At 35.0% G+C, this 25893-nt stretch overlaps 1 protein-coding gene across 4 annotated transcripts in view; it reads right to left on the reverse strand.

Moving 5' to 3' along the window:
• The window catches only part of CEP128 (centrosomal protein 128), a gene marked incomplete at both ends in the record, with an annotated part of 391525 nt that overhangs the window by 284744 nt on the left and 80888 nt on the right, over positions 1-25893 (reverse strand). For all 4 annotated transcript variants that reach the window (XM_079700920.1, XM_079700919.1, XM_079700917.1 and 1 more), the window contains 3 exons: positions 15417-15568; positions 21806-21938; positions 23529-23603. In XM_079700920.1, coding sequence (XP_079557046.1) covers positions 15417-15568; positions 21806-21938; positions 23529-23603 — 360 coding nt within the window. The remainder of the gene's footprint in view (positions 1-15416; positions 15569-21805; positions 21939-23528; positions 23604-25893) is intronic.

The raw sequence follows: 25893 nt of genomic DNA on the forward strand, positions 1-25893 counted from the left end.
CTCAGATTCTCAATTAAGCAATGCCCCAATCACCTCTACTGGGAAATTAACTTGACATATTCTTACATGTCTTGATGAACTCATTCATTTCAGCATAATTCAGGTGTTTTATGAACAGATACCGAGAGGACAACTAATCAATTTTCCACAGTAGGAAGAACTAAGGCAAGTCTCTTTTAATAAAAGAACTCAAATCAATCAAAACAAGTGTGGTAGCACCAAAATATACTTACATGCAGTTAAAATAGGCCACCACTCATTGGGATCATACTATTTAAAACTTTTTTTTTAAGTCATGATTGGTTGAAAGTAGAATATAATTAAAATCTATGAGTCAATTATTTTAACTCAAGCAAAACACGTATTAATAATCTTTAAAAACTGTTTCAAACCCTTAATGAGTGAGGGATCAGCCACATAAAACATCAGGGGCCATTATGATAACCATGTCACAAATATTCTTCCTTTAAAAACGTAACCTTCTGCCTTTTCTATCATACTAATTTTGACCACATATACTATTATCATTTTCTTTTCACCCAATGAAGCAGAGACACACAAAGGATATTACTTCCAAATAATAGGTTCTTCAGTCTTTCTCAGTGATTAAAAATAATTATTTCTCCACAAGTCCTATGAGAACATATCTGCTTCATACAATTACAGTTTCCTTGTACTTTTTAATGAAACATGATACTAAGCTTAAGCAAAGTACACAAAATAATGTTCAATTAATTAAATACATTCATCTCTTTGTGAAGAAATAAAATATTAACTTCTGCTTCATTAGCAGTGATGTTCACTACACGGAACATTTTAAATACACATTTCTTCAGAGCATTTAACTTAAAACACAGGGGGACATATAATTATCATCTAAGGCCCCAGCAACACACTAGGGGAATTCTGACCCTGGCACACATATCTCAAAGTACATTTGCGTTTTCTTAATTTTTCTCACACTCTATAGACTGATAATTTTAACTCTGCAACTCTGATGTTTAACTAAGGTAGGCACTTTGGGAAAAGAAAATTTGAATACAGATAGGATAAAACTGTTCTGCTTTAAGCAGATTGGTATTCGGGACAACCCTTGTTGGGAGGTGGAACAACCTGTGGTTACACATTTGCTATGAAATGCAACATCCCAAAGCAGGTATCAGAGAAAGATGTTCACCTGTGACTTTCCAGTGTTGATGTGGCAGCTGAGAGGATGAAGATAAATTACATAGTTCAACTAAAGAAATATTATTCCTAATTACATGACATATCATGAAGAGGAGAAACTAAGTGTAACATAGCACAATATTATTGCTCTACATCATAGAGCATTACGATTTATTTGAAACAGATCAGACACATTATCTTATACGATACAATAACCTTGTGCAATTGGGAGAAATCAGTTTTTCTATTTTAGACAGGAAGAGAAAAGAGAAGCTAAGGAAAGCTAAATGAAATAAAAGAGGCCTATTTTCTTTTTTTAAAGTAAATAGTGTTCTGAACAAAACTAATGATCCCTTGAGATACCGCCTCACATCCATTCAGGTGGCTACTACTTTAAAAAAAAAAAAAAAACAGAAAACAAGTGGTGGAGAAGTTGGACGCCTGTGCACTGTTGATGAGAAAATAAAATGGTACAGCTGCTCTAGTAAATAGTATGGTGGTTCCTCAAAAGATTAAACACAGAATTACCATATGATCCAACAATTCCTCTTCTGGGTATGTACCCCAAAGAACTGGAAGCAGGTCTTGAAGAGATGTTTGGATACCCATGTTCAAAGCAGCATTATTTACAATAACTAAAATGTGGAAGCAACCCAACTATTCATCAACTGATGCATGGATAAGCTATATATATATATATATATATATATATATATATATATATATATATATATATATATATACACACACACAATAAATATTATTCAACCTTAAAAAGGGAGGAAATTCTGCAATATGCTACAACATGGATGGATGAACCTTGAGGATATGACGATATTATGCTGAGTGAAATAGCCAATCGCAAAAAGACAAATATCATATGACTCCGCTTACATGAGGTATTGATACTTAGAGTAGTCAAAATCATAGACAGAAAGTATAGTGGTCATTGCCAGATGCGGGGTGGGGGGAGGGAAGAATGGGAGGTTACTGTTTTAATATGTGTAGAGTTTCAGTGGGGATGGGATGGATGATGTGACAGCTGCACAACAATCTGAAAGTATTTAGTACCACTGAGCGGTTCACTGAAAAATGGTTAAGAAGTTAAGTTTTACGTTATGTGTACTTTACCACAAAAAAGGAAAAATAAAAATAATCCCTTTTTAAACTATGGTAGACATAGAAGGGGATGGCTTTGAGAAATGCTTCTATAATCAGCCCCTCAATAAAGTCAAAGAATATGATCCTCCCCACACACAGCCAGACCACATTCAGACAATCAAAGTAAAATCAGTGTGCTTTCTATACCAATGAGAATTCAAGATATGGCTCCCAAACCAATTTCATACCATCTAATCCCATTGCCACTTGTTAATTCCACCGATATTTAAAGTTCAGTAAAATTAAAAATTCAGTCACACTGACCTCATTTCAAGTGCTCAATAGGTACATCTGGCTAACTTGTGTGGACAGTGCAGATACAAAACATCTCTATCACTGCTGGAGGGCTACTGGACCCTGCTAACCTAGAGCAACCACTTGATGTTTTTTCTAATTTTTCTTATCCTTTATATCTACAGGTAGAGCCCTTGTTTCTAATGTTGATCATGTACATTCTCTTTTCTAAGTTTAAAACAAATTGCATAAATTTTACTTGAGTGAAAAAAAATTTTTGTTCTCAAAAATAAATACTTAGGACAATATGTTTTGTGGGAGTAATGTGACTAAAAATGATTCACTGGGTTCTTTTGTTTCTTTTTGGTTTAGCTTTAAAGCTCTGGTCAAAGTTCATTTTATTTTGACATTTGATTTTGTGTCTTAACTGAAATATATCACTTCTTAATGTTAGTAATTTATCTATATAGCCTGTTGGATTTTTAAAATATCAATTGGAAATAAAGACAGCATAATTAATTCCTTTCCAAAGAGATACCTTTCTTTTTCCTTTCATTATTGCCTGGACCAGGAATCCCAGTATGTTGTTGAATAAGAGGCAAGTGCTTGCCTCATTTATAACCAATAATTCACTGTTAAGCATGGTGTTTGCTATAGGTTTTCAGTAGGTACTCTTCAGTATCAAGAAGTTTCCCTCTCTTCCTCTTAACTAAGAGTTTCCCTAATTAATATATGTTGAATTTTCATAAATGCTTTATCTGCTGAGGTAATAATGGTTTTTTTCTCTTATGCTGGTTACTCTACAAATGTTATTTAAATCAACCAGGCACTACTGGAATAAACCAAATATACACAAATGATATATAAAGATGACACAAGTCCTAAGTTGGATATATGTACTATAAATATTTCCTCCCAATGTGGCTTTTTTTTCATTTTCCTAATGGTACCAAGCATAAAGCAGAAATTTTTAACTCTGTCAAAATCAAATTTATATATTTTTTCATTTATGATTCATGCTTTTGGTGTCTTAGTAAGGAATCTTTGTTTATCCAACGCTGTGAATGCTTTCATTTTCTTCCCCTGTATTAGTTATTTATCCATTACTCTTCTTTTAGTGGTTACCCTAGAGATTTCTATATGCATCCTTGACTTATTAACATTTAGATTCGTAATTTTACAACTTTCTTCACCTTAGAACCAAGGACTTTAAAAACACTTCAACTTAATGTACAATTCCCAAATTAAGCAGTATTATTGATGTAATTTTAATTTTCTAAATAATTTAAATAAGATATTATTACAACTGGTTTTAAGTCAATATTCATTTAGACTTTTCCCAAATTTTTACCCCATGTATTGGTCTTCATTCCCTGCTACATTTTTCTTCTTTCCTCTTCAAAAAATTATTTTTACCATATCAATTCTGCTAAAATTGAATTCATCAGTTTTTGCTGTCTAGAAATATCTTTACTTCACCTTCACTTCTGAAGAATATTTTCACTGGGTATGGATCTAGATTGGCAATTATTTTACTTCAGTACTTTGAAGACATCTTCCTATTCTTCTGGTTTCCATTTTGATCATTTATGGTAATACATCTTCTTTCCGCTCTAGCTGCATTTGAGGTTTTCTCTTTCTCTTTGGTTTTAGTAATTTTACTATGACATGTTTAGTTGTGATTTTCATTGTATCTGTCCTACTTGGGATTCTTAGGACTTCTTAATTATGGGAACTGATGTCTTTTCTCTTCAAATATTGCTTCTGCCTCTCTCTTCTGCTTTTAAGATTCCAATTATATATACACTAGAACTTCATAACTTTTCATTATGTCCCACATATCTGTTATAAATGTTTCCATATTTTCCATCATTTGTCTCTCTGTGACTCAGAGTGGATACTTTTTTCCTAATTGCTACACTATTTCTCCCAAGGAGGAACTTCCCAAATGGCAATGTAAGGAGGTTAGCAGACCTTATTCCCAGCAAAACAACCAGTTAACTGGTAAAAATTATTTGAAAAAATAAAAACCATTTAAAACATCTGGAAATTGTCCTAAGGGCATAGAGCAAATAAAGAAATATTTATTTAAGAAAATCTATTAAATCTTGGTAAGATTAATGAGAGGCTGTGGCATCTCAGCCACAACCTATTCCAATGTACGCTTCCCTAGCTCAGTGTGAATGAAGCAACACTCCAGGCAAGTATAGCCCAAGAAGACAGGGCTTCCCCTATGCCCAGCTCCCAGTCTAGGGCTACAAATTCACCCATAGAGGGGCAGGCCCCCAGATCAGAATTGCAGAAGCTCTATCCCAAGAAGGCACAGCCAAAGGACAAGTCTCCTTTCCCCCAACCAACCCCCACTTGTAGGGCAAAAGGCACAGTACATCTATATTGCCCCTGCCCAAGTTCACTCAATACAGTGATGGGTCCATAACAGAAGGGGCAAATTGTGAAGATCAGAGACTACCATCCCTACCCAACACCACTTGAAGAGCTGGAGTATCACTCCAGAGGGAAACAAATTATAGTCCCTGAATTCAGCTCCAATGCAGTGATGCAGAGGTTCTGCTGAGAAGGAGAGAGGTCATATGAACAGAAAGCTCAACGTCTCTGCTGTTATTTGTAACAGAGCATAAGAAAATTCATTTCTGGGCTTCCCTGGTGGCGCAGTGGTTGAGAGTCCGCCTGCCGACGCAGGGGACGCGGGTTCATGCCCCGGTCCGAGAAGATACCACATGCCACGGAGCGGCTGGGCCCGTGAGCCATAGCCGCTGAGCCTGCACGTCCGGAGCCTGTGCTCCGCAACGGGAGAGGCCACAGCAGTGAGAGGCCCGCATACCGAAAAAAAAAAGAAAAAAGAAAATTCATTTCTAAGGATGATGTCAAAAACAATGGCGGGGCTTCCCTGGTGGCGCAGTGGTTGAGAGTCCGCCTGCCGATGCAGGGGACACAGGTTCGTGCCCCGGTTTGGGAAGATCCCACATGCCGCGGAGCGGCTGGGCCCGTGAGCCATGGCCGCTGAGCCTGTGCGTCCCGAGCCTGTGCTCTGCAACGGGAGAGGCCACAACAGTGAGAGGCCCGCGTACAGCAAAACAAACAAACAAACAAACAAACAATGGCGATCTTGGGTGTGAGCAGTTAAGAGGCTGGTGGTTTCCATATCACTAGTAGGAACAAGTGAAACAACAGATCAGATAGAAGTTTAATAGAGAGAATCAAGTAAAGGATAGCTAAGGAGAGCTCTCTTGGGATCAGAGAATGCCCCAAAGACTGGAAACACCCTAGCCTTGCAAAGAGGCCCAACTTTAACTGAATCAGATTGTGGAGCAATTTATACCAAAGGGCACTGTCAAAAAAAAAAAAAAAAAATCAACCAGCAGTTAGTGGAGAGGCTAAAAGCTAAGTGAGATAACAACAAAGTCAGCCTAGCCAGAGCTGAATGGGAGGAGCAGGGAAATAGACAATAAAAGAGAGTCGAGCTAAAACAATAATCATCTCTGGTAGTCATGGAGGCTGTGCACATACCCAAGGCTACAAATATAAATGAAGAATGTGACATAATAATGAAATCACTAAACCTGTAAAACTATGAAACCATTGTTTCAGATTTTCAATCACCAAATACCAATTTCTATTTGAAGATATTTCTGCTGTTTTGTCTTCTGATGACTCTTCGCCTTTATATATATATAATATATATAATATATAATAATAATATATAAACAATATAATATATATATTGTTCTGTCCTTGGAGGGTAGGAGCCATCTTGGTGCAGTAGGGATGGAGAAGCCTCATGCCCATTTCCAAAGGTTCAAGGCCCCAAGCCCATATCCCTGGTTCTCCATTTTAAGCCTCACAGTGATTCTGCCCACCCACACTGAAGAGGCCTGGTTTTTCTAGCGAATTGACACTTCAGTGCTAAATCCAAGTTCAGTGATTGTGCCTTTACTGAGGGCAATGTTGATTTCATTTGTGTACACCCAGATCCTAGCACCAGACCCAACACCTAACAGGCCCTTAATCAAAATTTATTGAATGAAACAACTGCATAAGTTGTTTTTCTCATTGCCAATTAGAAAATAGAAAAAGCAGAACACAAAACCAGAAACCAAACCTCATACTATATTATATATCCTAAGCATATATATGGATGGAGGCCTCATAAAATTCTTTAGAGAATTAAGAAAAAAAAATGTGTCTAATCTTCCGTTAAACTCTACCTACCTATCCAGCTCTTAATTTAGTTATTATATATTTCAATTCTCAGATTTCTAGTGATTCTTTTCATAATGTCCTATTCTCTGCTAGGATTAAATATCTTATAACCTAATTTCTTAACATATTAATAACCATCGTTTAAAGTTGGTTTCTGTTAACACCTGTATCTGAATAGTCTATCTGCTGGTTTCTATTTCTCGCTTTTTTTTCTCTTGCTAAAAAGTAGTGTGTTTTTTTTTTCCTGATCTGCCTGCTAAGTTTTGATTAAAGGCTAGACATTGTATGACAAATTATAGAAATAATATCAGGGCTCAGGATGATCATACCTTCTTCCCCAAAAGATTTACAGTTGACCCTTGAACAACACAGGGGTTTAATTCAAGTATAATTTATAGTTGGCCCTCCGTATCCACGGTTCCTCCACGTCCATGGATTCAACCAACCACAGATCATGTAGTACTGAAATGTTTACTATTTAAAAATATCTGCATATAAGTGTACCCATGCAATTCAAACTCATGTTGTTCAAGAGTCAACTGTACTTTTGTGTAAATGGGCAGTAAGGATAAGGACAGATAAAATCAAAGCAGATTCAAAGCTATGTTACAGTCTTTGTGACTGTTAGTCTATTTTCAGTTCACCCAGACTCCTGAAGTTTAGCCCTTTGGGTATCCCAACTGAAACTGCAAGATGTTCACCGGGCTCTTCCTCTTCAATGGGCCTAAGCTGTGTTGTAAACTCTGCTCAATTTGCAATTCAGAACCCATTACAAGGGAAAATGATGCTAAGTGTCAGGCCCATCACTTTGCACTCCACTCCTTAACAGAATACTTGATCCCTCTTGTCCTTGTCCCCAGATAACTCTCTGATAACTTCAAACAGATTTTTTTAAATATATGTCTTCCCCAGCTTGTCTAGTTTTTCTTAGTAGCAGGTACTGTTCTTTAATCAGAATTGCCAAAAGTTTGCCTAATTTATAATCTTCTTTAAGGAAGAGCAAACAGTCTAACATTTTATCATTACAGGTTCCCCCAAAATAAAAGATTGCATAATATAAACACATACTTCACCCAGTGAAGTACTAGAGACTAAATGCATTTAATAGATTTGAAAAAACTTGCTAACATTAACCTTTATGTTAGCCATGGAAACTTATTAAAAACTAAAAGAATGTTTTCTCAGTGCATATGAATAATTTAGTTTAATTTTCTTACAAAGATAATTCATACTATTTGAACATTTCCAAGGGTATAATGAACGAGTTGACTTTTTTGTGGTTTAAGGCGCAGTACAATCTCATTTCCACTTGTAGAAAGTTTCCCGAAAACAAACACCTAAAAAACAATTTAGTTTTCCACTTAAGATGATATGCTATCAAATTAAAATCATTCTAATGATAAGGTAACGATTAGGACTACAGGTATAATGAAAGGACAGTTAAAATTGGATTATTATAAAGTCTACTTATTCCCCTTTTAATGGCATTTGTGGTAGTCAAGAAATGAATAACCATCAATTACTGAGGCAAGAACATTACCTCATTTGTTTCATATCACCCATTTTTCTAAAGCAAGTCCTTCTATCATTATTCCCAAGGCTATATTTTATCTTTATAATTGCTTTAAATATTAAATCTATAGCTAATATATTTTCGATACGTCATTATTTTGTGAGGAATGTAAGTTTCTCCCTCTCTCACCACCACCTCAAGCATGCATGCACACATACGAACAAGCACACACACATCATATACACACAAAGAATCACAAAGGCCTACATATTCAATTTATATGTAAAAAACGATGCAGAAATCATGATTTCAGAAAACAAAGAACTTGAAAATGGACATTTTTATTCCTAAATTATTTCTTTATTCACCACATTCAAATGATAAGTTATAATAAATATTAATGGTAGTTTAAAAGCAAAATTAAAATGCTCATTCTACTTTCTGGCTTTATGGAAATATTCATTGCAACTCAGTTACAGAAAATAGAAAAACGGCCTTTCTTCACAACTCCTAAAATTCCTATTTTTTCCATATACATGAAAGATCTTGGAATTAAGCTAAATCTTTCAGGAAGTGTAAAGGTTTGTTTAGTTTTAGAGTTTTTACTTGTACAGCATCTGTGCCAATAATCATCTTTTTTAAGAACTTGGAGTACAGTGCATCTACGGTCTTAGCAATTGTCCAAATGTGAGAGTTAATTTGGGTAATAATAGTGGCAGACTTGATCTCTACTAGGTTCCACAATTTGAGCCTTTCTCTATAAAGTTCTGCTACCAATATTTTTCTTTATAATCTAACCTGTATATTAAATATTACTTATTGCTCAGGTAATACCTTATTTTATAACATGCCCTTGGATAAGGAAGAAATTATTAAGATTTTTAAAAAAGAAGTACAATAGGAAATTACAGACAATGTTATTAAGATGTCTAAGACCATAGGTCTCTAAGAAGGGTTTAAAAGTAGTATTGAAGTGGGCATTACTGCATAGGAAAGTGGTCAGCTTTATATAAAAAATGCAAAAATCAAAACAGTTTATCCTAAAAGCATGCATGAAAGGAACAATCTTCCTTCTGTTTCTACTGTACTAATCATAAAAATGTTATTATTGATTACCATTTATTTTCCACAATCTTCTCTCTTCTTAAAAGGAAATGCTGGCATTACAGTCCCAAGTTTCTGCTAATGAATAATCATGTCAGTTGTCACTCAATTATCACTTTCAAAACTTAATCTATATTATGTACAGCACCTTGCTTTTTTTTCTTTGAAGTTCTTCATTGAATTTAAAAGTCTTTTTTTTTTTCCCAAGAAGAGTAAGTTGATGGAACATGGAGGCTGATATTAAATCAGGAGGAATCATTGATCAAGGATGCTTGGAATTCTTATGAATACAAATAGCTTATCAAGGTTAATGAGGTTCAACTCAAGATTAGAAGAAGAGAAAAACTGCACTTAGTATTTTTTATGCACATACAGATTTAAGGTCTTAGATAGAATTTGAAAAGTAAATTATGCAAACTCAAATGTAGCTTTCATTTGGGTTTTTCACAAGCTATTTTCATTGTTTTTTCCCCAGTGTAGAACAACTGCTTAAAATATATATTCTGGATCAACAAAAGCTAATGCAATTAGTGAGCAAGAGCAAAGGTCCCCCTGAATACTGACAACTCTTCCAGAAATTAATGTGCTTTTAAAGAATGACTGGACAACAAATGTTAGCTTTCAAAGTTAACCATAAAATTTTTCTACAATATTATTTCAGTCAACAAATATTAACTGAGTGCCTAAAATGGGTGAGACATTGTTTGCAGGGGTTGCATAAAAGGATATTGAGATAAGACCTGGTTCTTACCCCATACTCTATGATTTGAAAAGGGTATAAGTCTTTAATTAATAAGTGGCTCCCAGAATGCCACAAGTTTGAATTATAATATCAATGCATACTGGTAAATGGCCCAGAGCAAAATCTGTGCACAGCAACATATCAAAAGAAAATGTAAACAGAAGGTTAAGCATCAGAGTGGAAGCAGATGAGATTGTTAGAAAGACAGAAGAAATCAGTTCAACATACTCCAGGAATAAAGACAGACTCTGCTAAAGTAAACAGGATCTCTGGGTACAAGAATGCTGTTAAAGAGAGGTAGAGGGTGGGGGAGCCTTACCATAGCCATAAACAAACAGCCCTTTAGACATCATTACTCTCTGATTCTGTGTTCACCAACAACTTTTTGGTTACTAATTCAGCTTTCTAAAATGTAGGTACAGAAAATTGGGAGACTGGTGCCCTGCACAAGAGAATAGCATATAAATATCCACGTAGGATTCCCACAGGGTACATCAATGAACTGGCACTCTTTTATATACTGTTCTCTTGCAAGTGTCACTATTAATGTGAACCAGCATCCTGGGTCACATTCATTCTAGGACACAGAAAACTCAAGTTTCCAGATGTCTTGTCCAGAGGACAAGACATTGAAAAATGGTATCTTTACCAAGGTAGGGACATCAAGGTCAGATTTGTCTTGGTGATAGGACCGCTTTTTTCTGCAGCCCCATTTCTCCTTTATTTCAACCTGCTTTGAAATTTTAAAGAAACATACCCAGATTACTTTAAGACAGTGTGAGATGTGTGCCATAAGATCCTCAGTGACATAGGCAAAAAGATGGTTCAGAAAGAAGGATTATCACTTGCAATGGATAGAATCCAAGAAGGCTTCAGGGAGGAAAAGCTTTAGAATTTCCACAAAAAGAGGACACTGTGGAAACACTGAACAACTAGAACAAAGACAAAAGATGGAAATGAAGACGGAAGATAAAGAAAAAAATGAGTCTACAAGACTGTATAAGGTTCTGCAGGAGAGGTGTTAGGTCAAGGTTAAAGAGAAAGACATTAATGAACAAACAAACCACAAGAAATGTGACTATTCAAATGTTCTTGGGCCTGATCAATAATCTCATTTTATGCATCTTTTCTTACTTATATTTGATTTCTAAAAAAGCAACTAAAGGAGATTAATTTCCATTTTTTATAGAATGTATAAGGCAATACTTCATACCACCAAAAGTAAAGCAGAGGCTAAATGTTTTTCAATTAAATTTCAATAAATTTTCCACTGTTAGAGATTAAATTGAGTGATCCATGACCTATATATATATCTCTCACAAAGTCTATACTAGATGTCACTTTGAGGATAGCTTAGGAATAAAGATATTCAAAGGGCCTCCACAAGTATAAAAAAATAAACAAGCCATAATCAGAAGTGTCACTAAATCTAAAACAACTGATATAAATTTAATTAATTATTTTACTGTTAAAAATAAGAAAAATCAGGGAAAACTGATAAATGGTCATTTCTTCCAGGATGAACAATGTCTTTTTGTGATATGCTTTTCAATGGAAATTAGGGAAAAATATCTTTCATCCCCCAAAAGGAATTTCAATTATACTTGCAACAAACTCAAAGAACATTCTATGTCAATTTTAGAATATCATCTTCCTAGAACAGGGAAATCTGAGGGGTTTTTGTTCATTGCTATGTCACCAGTAACTAGAACAGTGCCTGGCATGTAATAGATGGTCATTAACTATTTCATATGTGAGTAAATGTTCAATCTTTCTCTCCAATTGTGTTTCATATCCAAATCTATATAACCTATCCCAACTAATCCAAGAGAATTCCAACTCTTCTGGTAACACATGTGAAAATGTAAAAGAACTATTAATTTAGGACAAAGGGAAAGCCAGCCTCTTTCAATGAGAGCATTATTACATTATAAATAAGTTTTAAATGTCTACATACTTGAGGTTTTTTCAATTTATTCCATAAATGGTAAATAAAAAGAAACAATGGGAAGGAAGGGAGAGGAGGAAGGAGGGAGGGAGGACAGACCAACATGTGGTTTTAAACAACTCAGCAAAGAGATTTTTCTACCTCTGGCATCATTAGCATAGTTTTTTTTTTTTTTTAATATTTAACTTTGACAAAATAATCATATATTTTACCACATTTGTCAGCAGAATAAAAGGCTAAATAATTCTCATAAAAAACTTTTAAAAGTCCTACAATTACAACTGCTCTGAGAATATTTCTAGTAAGAATTTATTAAACATGTAGAGAGGAAGGCAAGATCAAGATGGCAGAGTAGGAAGACCTTCAGCTCACCTCCTCCCAAGGACACACGAAAACTACAACTACTTATAGAACAACTATCTCTGAGAATGACCTGAAGACTAGCAGAATAGCTCTTCCACAATTAAGGATATAAAGAAAGAAAACCACACCAAGATAAGTACAAGGGGAAGAGAAGTAATTTAGTCAGAACACAGCAGGTCAACCTCCAGCAGGTGACCCAAAAGAGAAAGGAGATGTCACAAACTCAGAGGTCCTCCCTAAGGAGCAAGGAGTTCAGTCCCAACTTCGGGTACCCCAGCCCTGCAGACTGGCACCTGGAAGACAAGCCCCCTTAACTGGTTTTGAAAACCAGCAGGGCTTACAGCCAGGAGAGCCAGAGGGCTATAGAAAACTGAGACTTTGCTCTTAAAGACTGGCGACACAAACTTACTCCAAGCCCCAGAACAGAGGCAGCAGAGTGACAAGCGCCTGACACCCTAGCTGTCCTGCCAAGACTGCCGCATCAGACCCCCCCCCAGCCCACACAAGGCTCCCTCTCCAGTCCCCCACCAAGGCGCCAATCCCTGGCACACCCCTGGAGAAGCCTTGGTTCATGCTGGACTCCAACTCTAGCCCCTCTGGCTCCCTCCCTTGCCAAGGTGGTGGCCCTCTATGGGCCTTGGGCAAAGACCCAGCCCACACGGCTCCAGCTCCAGTGCCCCTACCACCAGGGAGCAGCCCCCAGTACACCCCAGGAGAAGCCCAGGATCACTTCAGCTCCAGCCCTTCCGTAAAAGCCACTGGACATACATAGTCTGTACAAAGACACTCCTACACAAGGACACATCTTCAAGACATGGAGAGGTAACTGTTTCTCTTAATTCATGGAGACAAACACAGAAAGTCAAGCAAAATGAGAAGACTGAGGACTCTGTTCCAAAGAACAGAGTCTGTTCCAAGAACAGACTGTTCCAAGAACTCTGTTCCAAGAACAAAATAAAACCCCAGGAAAAAAAAACACAAAACTTTAATGAAATGAAGGTAAGTAATTTACCTGATACGGAGTTTAAAGCAATGATCATAAAAATGCTCACTGAACTTGGGAGAAGAACGGAAGAACACAATAGAACTTTGAAAAAGAATTAGAAAAAATAAAAAAGAAGGAATCAGAGGTGAATAATACAATAACTGAAATGAAAAATACACTAGAGGAAATCAACTGCAGATGAGGTGATACAGAAGAATACGTAAGCAACCTGGAAGACAGAATAGGTGAAATCACTAAATCAGAACAGCAAAAAGAAAAAAAAAATTTTTTAAAATGAGGAGAGTTCAAGAGACCTCTAAGATAACATCAAGCATAGTAACATTCACATTATAGAGGTCCCAGAAGGAGAGGAGAAAGAAAGGGGTAGAAAATGTATTTGATGAAATAATGGCTGAAAATTTAACCTGCCAGAAGAAACAGATATACAGGTCCAGGAAGCAAAGAAAATCCCAAACAAGATGAACCCAAAGAGATCCACACCAAGACATACCATAATTAAAACAGTAAAAGTTAAAGACAGAATTTTAAAGGCAGCAAAAAAAAAAAAAAAAAATCAAGTCACATACAAGGGAAGCCCCATAAAGCTATCACCTGACTTCTCAGCAGAAACTTTGCAGGCCAGAAGGGAATGGCATTATATATTTTATTTAAAGTGATGAGAGGAAAAACACCTACAACCAAGGATACTCATGTGGCAAAGTTATTCAGAATTGAAGGAGAGAGAAAGAGTTTCCCAGACAAGCAAAAACTAACAAGAGGTTAACACCACTAAACCAGCCCTCCAAGAAATGTTAAAGGAACTTCTTTAGGTGAAAAAGGAAAGGCCCTATAAAGGTAGGAAAATATATGAAAGGAAAAAAACCTTTCTGGTAAAGGAAAATATATAGTAAAGGCAGTGAATCAACCACTTAAAAAGCTAGTGGAAGGTTAAAAGACAAGTCAGAAAATCAACTGTAACTACAATAAACAGTTAAGGATACACAAAAAGATGTAAAATTTGACGTCAAAAACATAAAACATGGTGGGGGGGAATAAAAAATGTAGAGATTTTAGACTGTGTTTAAACTTAACTATCTGCTTAAAGTTAATTAATTAATTGATTAATTAATTAAAATACATTTTCTATTGATGCACAGACAAGATGAAAGAGAAACTCAGACTGCAGTAACATTAAATATTTCCTTTGGATTATATAAAGTTATATGCTTTTAACACCAATTTTCTACCTTTCATCATTATTCAGGAAATTCTTCAAATGTGGCAACTTATTACAATTAGAATACAACTTCACTAATAAGAACAGAGTAAGACTGATACATATCTATTTCCAAATGTGTCCTCCATGTTTGATCTAATTTGCATAATTAAAATAGGAATTAAGCCATTTTCGTTTTATGAAGTTCTTTCCTTTGATTTTTAATATTTTCTGATACTTACGCCATCTGTGCTAGATAAAAGGCAACCTGGAAACGGTAGCTGCTTAGTTAGACTTCACTCATGGTTACCACATCATTCATGACTACTATACAACTCTAAATTGATGGAGGCATCACAACTCTACCTCACGGAAAACAGCTGGAGATTTGAAACCCTTTATGTTTCCAAAGAAAAAATATCAGTAATAACTTTTTGCTGTGCCTTCTGCCAGTTTCACCCCCCAAATAACTGTTCCTTCAAAGAAAAAAGGACCCTCTGTCTGAGGGACAGGCTCAATTGCTACTGGAACAAGAATATTTTCAAATTTGATAGGTATCCTGGCTTTGAGGTCCCAATGAAGAGAAATGAATTCATAGAAATTTTTATATGTAATTAAAGTGGTCATCTATGTAATTTTACTTTATCTATATCCAGACTAGAGTTCATGAAACATCACAATCTTTATATTAAAATTTCATTAAGCAATTCTATGAAACAGAACTGAAGTCCTTTGAATACAGCTTAAAAACAGCAAAGTCACCTCTACTTGTGCTGCCAAATGTACTCTCTCCTTGTCTTTTCGCTCCAAGCACCGCTTCACTTCCTCTAACTCAGATGCCATTGCACTGAAGTTCAGCTGCACTCTCCAATCTGACATCTGCTTCTCCAGATCCTCTTTTTCCCGCTGAACCCCTTAAAAGAGAAAATGTAAAGCTTGATGGTTGTTCATTACTCACAGGATAATGTACTTTCGAATGGTATGTTTTAATATTCTACCTAATACAATCCACTTATTAACTGCCACTGTCACCCAACAGACTTTTCAGAATTTGTCATTCTATTGTTTGAAGACTCACACAGTTTTCTAAAATATACACATTGCTGTGTCATCCAATATTATCACATTTTGATACTAAACTTAAAGCGTTATCTGATTTCTAGTACAATTTATTTCAAGAAAATTCTATGCATTTTTTCTTTAATTTGCCTTACATTCCTATATTACCCCCAAACTCTAAAACAAAAATACTGAAAGAATTTTCAACTAAGCTTCTCCACCTAACTGAAGTTACTGAAGTTCACACAACAAAACACTTTTCTTGCAATGTAAACAAATGATGCTGCTAAATCTTGATTGTGTTATGACCTCTGATCTATTAATTCTGGAGACTACTACCTACAATAGTATCACTGAACAATATAAATTGGCTTAGTATTTATTTTTAGTTCAACATGAAATACTTGGTATATGATGAACAGGGCACTGTTAACACCATCTTTTTCAAAGATAAATAACACAAAAATCCTTTTCTCAATGAGCTTGCATTCCAAGAATAGAAAGAAAACATATAAATAAAGTACTTCCATGAATTTAAGATGTCAAAAATTGGAACATATATTATCAATTTAAAACTACTCTTTTTCTAGTAGCTTCCTTTCCAGAATAGGAAAGAAGGAAGGAAACACTAGCAAATCCAATTTATAGATCATTTGTAAGACACATCCTAAGTTTAGAAATATTACAATGTCAAAACTGTACACTTTGGATGAAAGATACATAGGTATTTTAATAGTGTGATAAGCGTACTTATAGATACTAGACAAACAGTTCTCTATATCTGTATAATTTCTGTATAATAAATGGTTATTATACAAAAATAGTCCAAAGGATAGAATGATTAACTCTATCTTAATGAGAAACTGAGGTAGGAAGAACTGGTTACTATGGTAGTTCTAAAAAATAGATACAAAATTTCACCAAGCAAAGGAGATGAAGTTTGGGTGATATTTCAGGGAAAGGAAACAGCATAAAGCATAGAGGAACAATATTGGATTTCATATTCAGGTAACTGCACACACAGGAGTTCTACATAGCTAATATGTATGAGGGAGGGAAACAGGAGAGTCAGCAGGGAGTTATGCATTGCCAGGGAGCTTAGAAATTAGCCTACAGACCAGGAGTTAACAAACATTTTCTGTAAAGGGTCAGATAGTAAATATTTCAGCTATATGGTCTCTGTCACAACTACTTATCTATGCTATTATATTGCAAAAGTGATCTGGACAATGCATAAATGAATGGGAGTAGCTTTAGTCCAATGAAGTTTCTTAACAAAAACAGAAGACGGTCTGGATTTGGCCCATGGGCCATAGTCTGCCCACCCCTGCTATGTCTTCAATGTGAAAATATGCATATTTTTTATGTGTAAATGTATTTATTCATTTGACAAATATACACACTCATTCATCTTATAAATACATTTTTTATTTTGTAAATTTATATATGCATATGTGTGTGCACATATCTCTCTATAGTACCTATCTACATATAGACAGACATGTTTCATGATATATATAACATTAGTGTATAAACACACATATACAAATTAACATTAGTATGAATATATTATACAAATTATGGAGATAATACATATGAATATGTGTATAAGCACATATACATATATGTATATTTATAAAACACATGTATTTGGTGTGATGACAATACTTTGATATGTTTCATAATATAGATATAAAATATGAGTGTGGATATATATAAATATATAGATATACACACATATATACATATATAATGAAACATTTATCAAAATTAAAATACTTAAAACATAAAGTATAAAATACAGTGTTACAAACACTCTCCTCCCACACCCAGCGGGTTATATGCTCCATTTTAAAGAACTCTTGCTACAAACAACGATGGGTCAGTACAGGATAGCAGTTAAGAGTTCAAGTTTGGGTAGAAAAAAGATTTGGTCTGCTACTTCCAACAAATGTAACTTTAAGCAAGGCACTCAATTTCTTTGTTCTTTAGTCTTTTTTTTTAAGTCATTAAAATGGAAGTAAGAATATTCCCCCCTCATAGAATAGTTGTAAGAACTAAAGGACACAGTGTAAAATGAGTAGCATAATGCCCTGTAAGAACTCAATATAATGAGAGGTTTTAATCAAGAGAATAACATGAAAGGTTTGTGTCTTAGAAGGGTCCCTTTAGTAGCAGTACAGAAGACAGATTACAGACAAGCTATTCAACAGAGTAAGACAAGTTAAGAGGGTAACAGAGATGAGATGAAGCATGCCTAAACTGGGCTAGGGGGAATAAGAAAGAAGCAACTTCAAGAGATATCAGGATCTACAAATAGACAGGATGTAGAGACTAATTAGATGGAGGCGAGAAGGAATAAGTTTGGATGTTCTTTGTATTTTAGGCTTATCTGGATAAAGAATGATACGATCAATTAAGATAGGAAATAAAAACAGGTTTTGAGGAAAGGATGAATTCAGTTGTAAATAGGCCGACTGAGCATTCTGGAAAGGCATATACTGATGCCCAATGAACAACTCCATCTGGAGGGCTGAAGGTTAGGAGAGTCAGATGAGCTAGATTTAGGGATCATCGTTTGTAGGTGATAGCTAAGGCATAAGATTAAATAACAATCCCTAAGGAGAGGTACTAAGTGAGAAAAACCATAAATAGGATTCTAGACAACAGAGGCATTTAAAAGGCAAACTGTAAACAAAAGGAAAAGATTCAAATATAAAGACTGAAAACTATTAAGACAGAAGAACCAGGAAAGAGTAGGAACAATGAAGTCAGTGGAAGAGTTCTAAGAGGAAACAAACAGGAGTCAAGTAAGGCAAGTAATGGAAAGATTCCTTTGAATTTGACAGAGAAGACCACTAGTAAACTAAGCAAAGTCAATTTTAGAAGCAGAAGTGGAAGTCATTTTGCAGCGGGTAGAGGAACAAACAGCAGGCAGAGTGTGATGAGTGTAATTTCTTATGTAGAATTTTTAAAAAGAATACAAGTATTCTATAAAGATGAAAACTCTAGAATTGTTAAAAGAAGGTGAAGAAGTCCACTGTCACAATGACAAAAGAACTTTAACGGTTTTTTTTTTTAACCTGGGAAGTAGTTAAAAAAAAAGAGAGATTCTTCTAGTCCTCAAAGACACCAAAAATAACTAGATTTTATGAGACAACAAAACATATAACAAATGTACCACAGAATCTTTTTCCAAACAAAATGAGAGTTCCTATGTGCATCTTTATGAAATTTTGATGAATAATCTAATACCCTATATTTTACGTTTAAAAATAAATTTTAAAGTATTTGATGTTAAAATATGATTAAATTACAACAGCACAGGAAACTTAAGCAAACTTAATGGCATGCAAATATATTAGGATATGTATGTCAAAATTTGCCATCCAGTGAAGATTTTCTGGCAATGTGGAAATTCTAACTTAGGCAACATATTGAGTTATGTGTAGGGAATCTGGGGAATTTGTAACATCAGATGCTTACAAGAGTTTCTACAGTAATTTAGGCATCTGAGTAAAAAGCATTAATATTTAAATAGACTGAAATAGTCTACCAGAAACCATTATAAAATTTCAGTATCACCATTTCTGTTAAACACAAACTTTCAAAAAGAAATACATCCAGAGTAATTAAATTCCACAGCCTAAATCAACACCTCCCCTGAAAAAGCATTCTAACAGTTTTCAAACACAAAGTCTTCCTAATCAACATAAGAAAAAGTCAGTCATATTGTTCATAACCACTTCTACAATGTGATTAAATTTCATCACCAATCTCCAAGTAACAAAAAGATAGAATCTTAATTGTATGCATATACTGGGAAAAAAAAAGTGTGTGTGTGTGTGTGTGTACGAATCTGAAAAAAATTCCACTACTGGCTTGCTGTCTCCTTCTAAAAGAAAGACTCATGAGATAAGCAGGTCTGACAGGTCTGACAGATAAGCAGGTCTGACAGGTCTGGGTTTAAAAATCAAGAAGAGAAGACATTAAAATTGGATGCTAATATCAGCAAAAAACAAGTGAAATTTGAAATTAAAGACACAATACCATTTACATTAGCATCCACAAAAATTAAATACTTAGGTATAAATCTATATGATGAAAACTACCAAACTCTGATGAAAGAAATCAAAGATTAACAAAATAAATGGAGAGATATTCCATGTTCATGGACAGAAAGATTCAATATTGTCAAAATGTCAGCTCTTCCCAACTTCATCAATAGACTCAATGCAAGCGCAATCAAAATCCCAGCAAGTTATTTTTTGTATGTTGACAACCTGATTCTAAAGTTACATGGAATGGCAAAGAATCCAGAATAGCCAGTGCAGTATTGAAGGAGAAGAAAAGAATTAGAGGACTGACACTATCCAACAAAACAGTGGGGTACTGGCAAAAAAAAAAAAAAAAAAAAAAAAAAAGTCACGTAGATACATGGGACAGAATAGAGAGTCCAGAAGCAGGCCCACATAAAAACAGTCAACTGATCTTTGCCAAAGGAGCAAAGGCAATACAATGGAGAAAAGATAGTTTTTCAACAAACAGTGCTAGAACTGAAGACCTACATGCAAAAAAATGAATCTAGACACAGATCTTAAACCTTTCACAAAAATTAATTCAAAATGGATCACAGATTTAAATGTAAAATGCAAAATTATAAAACTCTTAGAAGGTAAGAGAATGATTTGGGGTTTGGTGATGGCTTTTTAGATACAACACCAAAGTCACAGTCCCTGAAAGAAAGAAATGACAAGTTGGACTTCATTAAAAATTTCGGCTCTGTGAAAGACATTGTCAAGAGAATGAAAAGACAAGCCACAGACTGTGAGAAATTATTTGCAAAGACATATCTGATAAAGAACTGCTATCCAAAATATACAAAGGACTCTTAAAACTAACAATAAGAAAACAAACAACCATACTAAGAAATGGGCCAAAGACTTTAATGAATATCTCACCAAAAAAGATACACATATGGCAAATAAGCATATGAATAGATGTTCCACACCACATGTTATCAGGGAAATCCAAATTAAAACAACAATGATATGCCACTACAAACCTATCTGAATGGCCAAAATACAGAACACTGACAACTTCAAATGTTGACAAGGATACAGAACAACAGGAAACCTCATTCACTGCTGGTAGAGGGAAAAATTATATAGGCATTCTGGAAGACAGTTTGGAAGATTCTTACAACTAAACGTACTCTTGCCATATAATCCAGCAATCACACTCTTTGGTATTTATCCAAAAGAGATGAAAACTTACGTCCACACAAAGGTCTGCACGCAGACATTTAGTTTACAGCAGTTGTATTCATAATCGTCAAAACTTGGAAGCAACCAAGATGGGCTTCTGTATGTGAACGGATAAATAAATAGCGGTGCATCCAAACAATGAAATATTATGCAGTGCTTTAAGAAAAAAAAAATTTTTAAGAGCTACCAAGCCATGAAAAGACATGGAGGAAACTTAGAGGCATATTACTAAGTAAAAGAAGCCAATCTGAAAAGGCTACACACTGTATGATTCCAACCATATTAGGTTATGGAAAAGGCAAAACTATGGAAACAATAAAAAGACCAGTACTTGCCAGAAGTTAGGGGAGAGAGGGATGAATAGTGAAACACAGAGGATTTTTAAGACAGTGAAACTACTCTATGATACTATAATGGTGGATACATGTCATTATGTTTGTCCAATCCTGTAGAACACACAAGAGTGAACCCTAATGTAAAATACAGACTTTGGATGACAATGATGTGTCAATGTAGGGTTCATCAGTTATAACAACTGTACCACTGTGGAGAGGGGTGTTGATAGTGGGGGAAGCTGTGACATGTGGGAGCAGGGGTACATGGGAAATCTCTGTACCTTCTGCTCAATAGTGCTATAAACATAAAATTAAAAAATTAAGTCTGTTTTAAAAAAATTGGATGCTAAATTATGATTAACTTGAAAAACCTTGTAGTAGATCAAGAAATAGGATGAAAAGAATATAACATAAGGAAAGCGATTCTGAAAATGGGAAATATATAAGAAAGATCAAAAAAGCCCCAGACATTTACAAATCAGAATTATACCTCTTCTAAACCTCCAGTCATCTTCTTGTTCGTCCTGATGGTTTGACTGTTGCTTGGAAATCTGAGATACTTGATGTACTAAGCCTTTTTGATTGCCTTCTGCTTTCATGAGTAGTGTACGGAGTTCTTCTACCTAAATACACATAGTCAAAAATGAAACTTTTATCAGTTTTAAAAGCAGGAAAAGAATAACTGAACTTACAAATTATTTTTCTAGGGAAAAAAAATTTACTTCCAATGGGATATTGTAAGCACAAGTTGAAGCCAAGTTAATCTCCTTGTTATGCCAAGCACAGTGGAACAGTCTCTTGCTCCATTTCTTTATTCCTCCCATTCCTTCCACAAACAATGAATGTTCTTTCCCCTTCTCTGTGTCTACTGTGACAAAGAATTTGACCACACTTTTTTTAAATCCCTATTTTCACCTCAGTCCACTCTACTGTTATTAACCCAAACTACCTCCAATTAAGTACTATACATTTTTATATTTTTCACTTATTTTCTTTTATGTGAACATAGTCTATTGGTTGGTAAAGTCAAATGAAATGATCACAATTTAGCACACTGTGATATCAAAGTACTGTTCAAAATAAATAAGCAATAAAAGCTGTTGAATAAACTATAAACTCCTTGAGGTAAGGTACCATTTTATTCATCTTCGTATATCTGGAGACTAGCAAGCATGTCCACAATGACCTTTAAACAAGTCAGCAGTGGCAGAAAGACTCAGGTAAAGTCACAATGACAACCTTAACACATAAATCTCTTATTTCAAAAGATAAGATTAGAAATTACAAGGCAGAGTTAAAAGAAAAAAAAATCAGAAGGAAGTGAATACAAATATAAACTTCCAAAAAGAAAGTCTAAACTCTGCCAACATTAATTCCATTGGACCACTGGCTGCAAAACAAAACCATTACACATTTTTAAAACATTTTGTAAAACAGGAGCTACGGTGTTTCCGATGTTTCAGGATTAACTGTCAAAACGTAATACTCCTTCTGAACGTCTAAGATGTTTGAGAACTTTGCCTACCTAGCATATTATGTAGTGAGTTATGTAGCCCACACCTCAAAACAGAGGAAGTTACAATTGCAATTTATATTAAACACAGACAGAAAGGTAGTTAGAAACCCACATGCCCTTATCCAATGTGTATAAAATGGTTATTTCAAGTTACCGAACTTTAAATATGAGAAGCACCAAACTCCTATTATGGGCTAATGGGCTGCAAAATGTTATGCTTTAAAATTAAGCCTTATCTCTGGTTAAAAGGAAGCAGGTAGCATCTTGAAAATGTGAATATAAGACAGTGATGCATTCAAAGTAACTTGAACATGCAAGGTCTGTTTTATGTATTTTAGTTCCTCTTTCACTCTCTAACGTTTCCTTGAATAAAATTAAGCTCCTGGGAAATTCTTATCTTACACATCCAGTCTCACTTTTACACTGGTTATGCTAAGAGAGATAATTCCTAAACTGGAAAAGCAATCAGCAAGATACACTGTCACAGTGGGAACCTGGGCTGGTGTTTTATATTGGCTTTCTCTGAATCTTCCTGAAAGGATTTCATCTTTTGCTTATGTGTGTTAATATACATTCCTTAAGGAAAAAAACTTCTAGATCTAAGGTTTTTTTCCCTTTCACAAAGACATTTAATAGGGAAAGAGACTCAATCCTGATTTAATTTAAAAGCAGATTATCATAGCTTGCATAGACTTACCTGATGCAAAAGTGTTTCTCTGCTGCCTTCTGACTGATTCAATAACCTTCGAGATAGCTCCAATTCCTGTTCAAGCTAGAGTTTCAACAAAGAATAAGGAAAAATGCCCAATGGGGTAGAAGATAACTAAACTATTACAGGCTCAGTTTAAGAGGAGAAAAGTGAAAAAGTTTTCAGATTTTTACAGCTAACATAAAAGGAAAAATATCTTGCTATAAACATGTATCAATGCTCCCATTAAAATAATGGTAATTAAATAACAAAAAGTGAACCAGACCAGACTGCAGGAGGTCTTGGCTCTAGTCAGTTCCATCTCAATTATGACCCCATTTAAATCTCTTTTCCTTAGGCCTCCTTTCTGTCACCTCTAAAATAAGGATTTTATATTAGATAATCTGAGATCCCTTCAGTTCTAAATCATTTTAATGTAAATTCTAAAGCAGTTTTTTCTTTAAATTACTACATGTAGTATCATATGAACTAAATTAGAATAAAAATTTCAGGGACCCAATGACTCAAAGTATATTTCATCCAATTGGTTATTTTTTATATTCTTAATATTCTTATATTCCTAATGTTTCCAATATTCCTAACATTTCTAAAAATTTTAATCAGAATAAGATATTTTAAATTTCCCTAATAATACTGCCATTAGATAAGTATCCACAGAAAATGTGCCAGTTAGATGACTAAATACCCTACAAAGTCAATGTGCCTAGCTTACCTCAAGCTGAAAAATAAAACAGGATGTGAAGGGGAGAAGAATATGCCACTCCAAAATATGACTCTTTGGCACAAGTATTATTCTGAGCTGATGGCAATCAAAACCCAACAGACTCTGGAAAAGCTTTTTACCTTCCCCTAAATTGCATTTAAAAATTTTAAAAGGAGGTCTGTACCAGAAAGAGAGCTGTTACCAAAGATAACTTTCTATATCTGAAAGACTTCTCTGCATGGCAGGGCAAACATTTGTTTACCATACATATACTCTTCTCATCTTCCTGTGAACTGTGTTCCTCCCCTTTGAAGCCCCAAGCCCCTATTCCTTGCCTTAGTTCAGGATGGTAGATAAGCCTCAACTGCCTGGCTGTCTTTGAGTCTCATATTTTTATGGGGCTCCCATACATACAAAATTAAACTTGTTTTTCTCCTGTTAATCTGTGTTATGTCAATTTAATTATTATACCAGCCAAAGAACCTAGAAGGGTAAAGGGAAAATTATTTTTCCTCCCCTACAGATGGGACACTTTTGTTAAAAATCCAGAGCTTACATATGCTGGACATGTTTCAACATTGTAAGGGTAATGTTGTTTTGTGAAATCACAAATTTATATTAAGATGTTATTAAGTGCTTTGATTTATAATAGTTATCCTAAATTATCATTTCATTTGAACAAACTACTATCTATACATTAGACTTTCAGAAATTGTACATGTGGAAGGTGTGACTATTAAGGAGTAGCATGAGGGAACACTGTGGTGATGGAACAGTTCTGTATTTTGACTATCGCGGCAATAAGATTGAGATTCATGAGATAAAACTGCATAGAAGTACACAAACACACACTCAACATACAAATGAGTATACACATAAAGCTGGTGAAACCTGCATAAGCTCTATGCATTGCAACAGTGTCAATTTCCCGGTTTTGATGTTGGATGGCAATTATAGAAAATGTTATCACTGAGAATAACTGGCCAATGGTACATTTTGTTTTGCAAAACCTATGAACCTATTATTATTTCAAAATAATTTTTTCATCCAGTTATATAAGTTTTTTAAAAGTGTGCATGCAGCTCAGAAAATAACTATCACATATTTTTAAAAGCACAGTTGACCCTTGAACAACATGGGTTTGAACTACACAAGTCCACTTATACATGGATATTTTTCACTCGTAAAAACTACAGTACTATAGGATTGAATTCACATATGTGAAACCATGGCTAGAGAGAAACTGCAAATACGGAGAGCTGACTACATGTTATACTCGGATTTCTGACTGCACAGAGGGTCAGGGCACCTAAGCCCCCATTGTCAAGGGCCAACTGTAAATCAACTATAAACTACATGTGGAAGCAGAGAATCCACACAAAATATTATCTGACCTGTTCTCTTGTTTCTATAAATAAATAAAAAGGGAAGAAATGGCACTGAAGTCAACATGGTTTCAAAATCTACCAGGGTCCATACTGGTCATGTTTCCTGGGTAATATCAGCATTTACAACTCCCAAAGAGTAAACTTGATGACCTGATGTACCTTGCTTACCACTGTAAAGGCAGCATGGATGCATCATGCAACTTTACATAGGTTGGTGAAATAAAATAAAGGAGGTAAGGGCAGATAGAAAAGGCAATACGGA

Source organism: Hyperoodon ampullatus (genome assembly GCF_949752795.1).
Source record: "Hyperoodon ampullatus genome assembly, chromosome: 3".
Lineage (NCBI taxonomy): Eukaryota > Metazoa > Chordata > Mammalia > Artiodactyla > Ziphiidae > Hyperoodon > Hyperoodon ampullatus.